The 4,468-nt window shown below is 48.5% G+C and overlaps 1 protein-coding gene across 1 annotated transcript; it reads left to right on the forward strand.

The window, feature by feature from the left end:
* The first annotated feature begins 340 nt into the window (after positions 1 to 340).
* On the forward strand, positions 341 to 2,647 carry LOC141271545 (SCAN domain-containing protein 3-like). The gene is made up of 2 exons (XM_073681599.1): positions 341 to 2,134; positions 2,495 to 2,647. The coding sequence occupies exons 1-2, from the start codon at positions 341 to 343 to the stop codon at positions 2,645 to 2,647; spliced, it is 1,947 nt and encodes a 648-aa protein (XP_073537700.1).
* The last annotated feature ends 1,821 nt before the right edge of the window (positions 2,648 to 4,468 follow it).

The raw sequence follows: 4,468 nt of genomic DNA on the forward strand, positions 1-4,468 counted from the left end.
CCCTCCTGCTAGCTGCGAGTTGGAGGGGGAGGGGCTCTGGTTGCTAATGGGCAGCTAGATATGACGTCAGGTGTCCCACCCTTATGAATCCTGTAGCTGTGTTCTGGTGTCGTGCGGCCCAGCAGCAGATTTTCTGGTTAAAGTGAAAAAAGCAAATAACAGTGAAAATTCATAGCAGCAGTGGCTGTGTCCAGTAGCAGCAGTAGTGGTCATCATCATCAGTGCCCGTCTCCAGTAGCAGCAGTAGTGGTGGTCATCATCATCAGTGCCCATCTCCAGTAGCAAAAGCCATCTTTCTGTGTTAGGGGCCCACTACGCCTTCACCTCTAACCCTTGTAAAATGAGTAAAAAACAAACATCACTGAAGAGCTTCTTTGAAAAGGAAGAAAGACCCAATGAGACAGATGAAGACTCCATGACTGCTAAAAAAAAGAAAGCTGCATTTAAAAGAAAATACAATGAGTCCTACTTAAATTATGGGTTCATCGCAACTGGCGATTCACATGCCCCAAGCCCACTCTGTCTCATATGTGGCGACCGGCTATCCAACGAGGCCATGAAGCCTTCAAAACTGGTTCGCCACTTACAGACCAAGCACCCTGCATCAAAAGACAAGCCTTTGGAGTTTTTTGAAAGAAAAAAACGCGAACACGAAGGACAGAAGCAATTATTGAAGGCCACCACATCAACAAATGTGTCTGCTCTGAGAGCATCATTCTTAGTGGCTAACCGCATTGCCAAGGCTAAGAAGCCCTTCACTATTGGTGAAGAGTTGATCCTGCCTGCCGCTAAGGACATTTGCCAGGAACTTTTAGGAGAGGCTGCGGTTAAAAAAGTGGCACAGGTTCCTCTTTCAGCGAGCACTGTCAGTAGACGAATTAATGAAATAGCAGAAGACATCGAGGTACAATTGTTGGAGAGGATTAATGCGTCACCATGGTACGCAATCCAGGTTGACGAGTCTACTGACGTTGACAACAAGGCAATGATGCTGGTTTATGTGCGATATATTTTTCAGGAGGATGTGCATGAGGATATGTTATGTGCATTATTGTTGCCAGCCAACACCACAGGTGCAGAACTATTCAAGTCTTTGGATGATTACATATCAGGAAACCTAAACTGGTCATTTTGTGTCGGTATATGCACAGACGGAGCAGCTGCCATGACTGGACGGCTTTCTGGTTTAACTACCCGGGTCAAAGAGGTTGCGTCTGAATGCGACTCTACGCACTGTGTCATCCATAGAGAAATGCTGGCAAGCCGAAAAATGTCACCTGAACTTAACAGCGTTTTGCAAGATGTGATTAAAGTTATTAATCACATAAAAGCACATGCCCTTAACTCACGTCTGTTCGAGCAGCTCTGTGAGGAGATGGACGCGGAGCACAAACGTCTTCTCCTACACACAGAAGTCAGATGGCTTTCTAAAGGTAGAGCACTGGCCAGAGTTTTTGAGTTACGAGACCCGCTTTATAGATTTCTTTTAGAAAAAGAATCGCCACTTGCAGCACATTTCAGTAGTAAGGAATGGGTCACAAAACTTGCTTACTTATGTGACATATTCAACTTTTTGAACGAACTTAATCTGTCACTTCAGGGGAGAATGACAACTGCCTTCAAGTTGGCAGATAAAGTTGCTGGATTTAAAGCCAAACTGGAAGTGTGGGGACGGCGAGTGAGAACAGGGATATTTGACATGTTTCAAACATTAGCAGGAATTTTGGAAGAGACCGAGCCTGAGCCTTCATTCTCCCAGCTGGTGCATGATCACCTATCTCAGCTTTCAGAAGAGTTTGAGCGCTATTTTCCGACCACAAAAGACCCACGAACTAGGAAGGAATGGATTCGCAACCCATTTGTGAACAAGCCAGGTGAATCGACCTTGTCCGTGCTTGAAGAAGACCAACTGCTTGAGATTGCAAATGATGGTAGCCTTAAAAGTATGTTTGAGACTTCAAATCTCCCAACATTCTGGATTAAAGTCCAGGCTGAATATCCTGGGATCGCCAACAAAGCACTGAAAACTCTGCTTCCTTTTCCAACATCCTATCTTTGTGAAACTGGGTTTTCTGCCATGACAACAGCAAAAACGAGATTACGGAGTAGACTGGACATAAGGAACACACTTCGGGTTTCACTGTCTCCCATCACCCCTAGATGGGACCGTCTTGTTGCAGGAAAACAAGCCCAGTGCTCCCACTGATCCAGGGAAACAAGCCTGGTGCTCCCACTCATTCTGAACCTATGGTAAGTTGAATCACATTCTCATTATAAATGTCATAATTATATGATAAGTATACACTAAGCTCCACCCCTCCATAACCCCACCCCCATATGACCAAAGCCCCGCCCCCACCCCCACCGGGCCATGGAAAACTGGTCTTGCTTAAAGCCGGTCCCTGGTGCAAAAAAGGTTGGGGACCTCTGGTTTAGAGTTCAACACCTTCCGGGAGTAGACGATAAAGTTGCGGTTGCTTTGTCTCGTTTGCAGATGGATCGTTTCAGGGAGCTACATCTATGTGCGGATGAAATAGGTCTCATTTTCCGGATCACTTGTGGATCATTGTATATTCGAGCTGGCAAGTTTAATCGAGTCCTTGGTAGCTCGATCCACATGGCAGAGTCACGTTATGGCATGGAATGATTGGTTGATGTCTGCTGTAGGTAATTTTTCTGCAAGTGATCAGGTTCATTTAGAAGTCACATTGTCATTGTTGGATGTTTGGAGGAAAAGAGGTCTGTCTGGTTCTAGTGTACATAAACGACTTACTGGTATCGCTTTTATGTTAAAGCTTTGGGGATTTAGAAATGTAACTAAAGAATTTATTGTTAGGCAGATTTTGAAAGGTTGGAAGAAGGAGCGGCAATCGTTGGGCAAGAGGCGTCTAGTGTATTTTGTTTTATTGACATGGCTTATTGGTAGCCTAGCGTCTGTTACTCACGGTCCGTTCGAATCGTGCCTCTTTTCAGCGGCTTTTTCCTTGGCCTTTTTTGCGGTATTGCGGGTCGACGAGTTGGTAGCCCCGAGCACAAGGAGCAAGGTGGTTTGGCAGCAGGTGACATTATTATACGCCAAGGGTGTTTGAACGTCTGTGTATGCAGGTCCAAAACCAATCAAGAAGGAAAAGGGTCTTGGCTCACGATAAAGGCTTTAGGCGGCTCATTTTGCCAGTGTGGCGCCCCTGAGGGTAGTACCCTTGAAAGGGTAGTGTAGTAAGAGGAGGAGAGTGTGTGGAGCAGGAGCTCTGCTGTAGCTCTGCAGGAGCTCTGCTCTAGAGGAGTGCCAGGTGAGAGGCCCAGGACTGAAGAGGGAAGGAGAGGAGCAAGAAGGGCTCCAGGAACGAAGAAGGGACCCCAGGGGTACGGGCAGTGCTGGAGGCCACCCGTACGCCAGAATCTACCAGGAGGTGGAGGGGTCAGGCCGCACAAAGGGGACCGGTCCCTCAACTAGCAGAGGACTTTATGTCTCAACTAGAAACCGGAGGCTGCAGTATTTCAAGTCCTGCAGCCAACAGTCCATATCAGTCTCACCAAAAAGGTAGCCATAGAGGACCCAGGGGACAGAACAGACGTCGCCCGACAAGGCCCACGGGTACCGGATTGGGACACTAGGTATGAGGTGCAGGGAGATGGCCAGAGAGGAAGAACACACAGAACTGGGTCCCGCTAAGTACTCCAGAGATATCTGGGGGTTGGCTGAGCCCCTGCCCGGTGAGCGCAGCATGACGAGGGAAGTTACACTGGTACCTGTAACTTGGATTGCAACAACCGTGACTAAAGACCCTGAAGACTGCACCCCACTGTCTCTGTGATTATTATCTGCGCCATCACCCCTGCACTACAACACCCAGCATCACCTATAACATCTACTACATTTCTACACTGCCCTGGAGCTAAGCTCTACCTGTGGAGAGCTAAACCAACTCTGCTGCATTAACAACAGCTCCAGAGGACCTGCTCCGCAGCGGCGGCTCCATGTAGCCACATACCACAGGTGGCGTCACAAACTGTATATATAAAAACTATAAATCCCCTGTAAATATCTTCCCTTTTGATTGACCGCCCTGGGTCACGGACCGGATCACCGCCACTGTGACATCTCCCCTAGCAACGACCGGCCCGGCACCGAGTACTCCACGGCCCAGGGGGCGCGTCATCTTTGGCAACACAAACAGGATATGAACCCACCCGTTATTGTGCACCTAGAGACTGTGTTTGATACTGAATGTGGCGCCTGCCCCAGAAGAACGGGTGCCATTATGTGCGAGCCAAAAGACAACAAGAAACCGCCTCCCATCGTAGGCCAGGTTCCAGAATGGCGCCAAAAACAAGGCCCGCCCCGAGCAACAGTGACCATGTATGTGGATGTGTCCATCAAGCTGGGGGGGGCCGCCCCAAGGTGTGGCCGACAGCAAGTTGCCATGGAACCGCCCCCGAAAGGGGAGAGGAGAGAAGAAAACTGGGA

The sequence above is a fragment of the Phyllobates terribilis genome, unplaced genomic scaffold, assembly GCF_046119375.1.
Source record: "Phyllobates terribilis strain yellow unplaced genomic scaffold, ASM4611937v1 Scaffold_5__5_contigs__length_657084704, whole genome shotgun sequence".
In the NCBI taxonomy this organism is placed as follows: Eukaryota; Metazoa; Chordata; class Amphibia; order Anura; family Dendrobatidae; genus Phyllobates; species Phyllobates terribilis.

What these genes read in the sequence shown, in the direction of transcription:
- LOC141271545 (XM_073681599.1), top strand. Translation starts at nt 341, where the DNA reads ATGAGTAAAAAACAAACATCACTGAAGAGCTTCTTTGAAAAGGAAGAA. An exon ending in ACATAAGGAACACACTTCGG is followed by an intron (nt 2,135 to 2,494) that starts GTTTCACTGTCT and finishes TCTCGTTTGCAG; the next exon opens with ATGGATCGTTTCAGGGAGCT.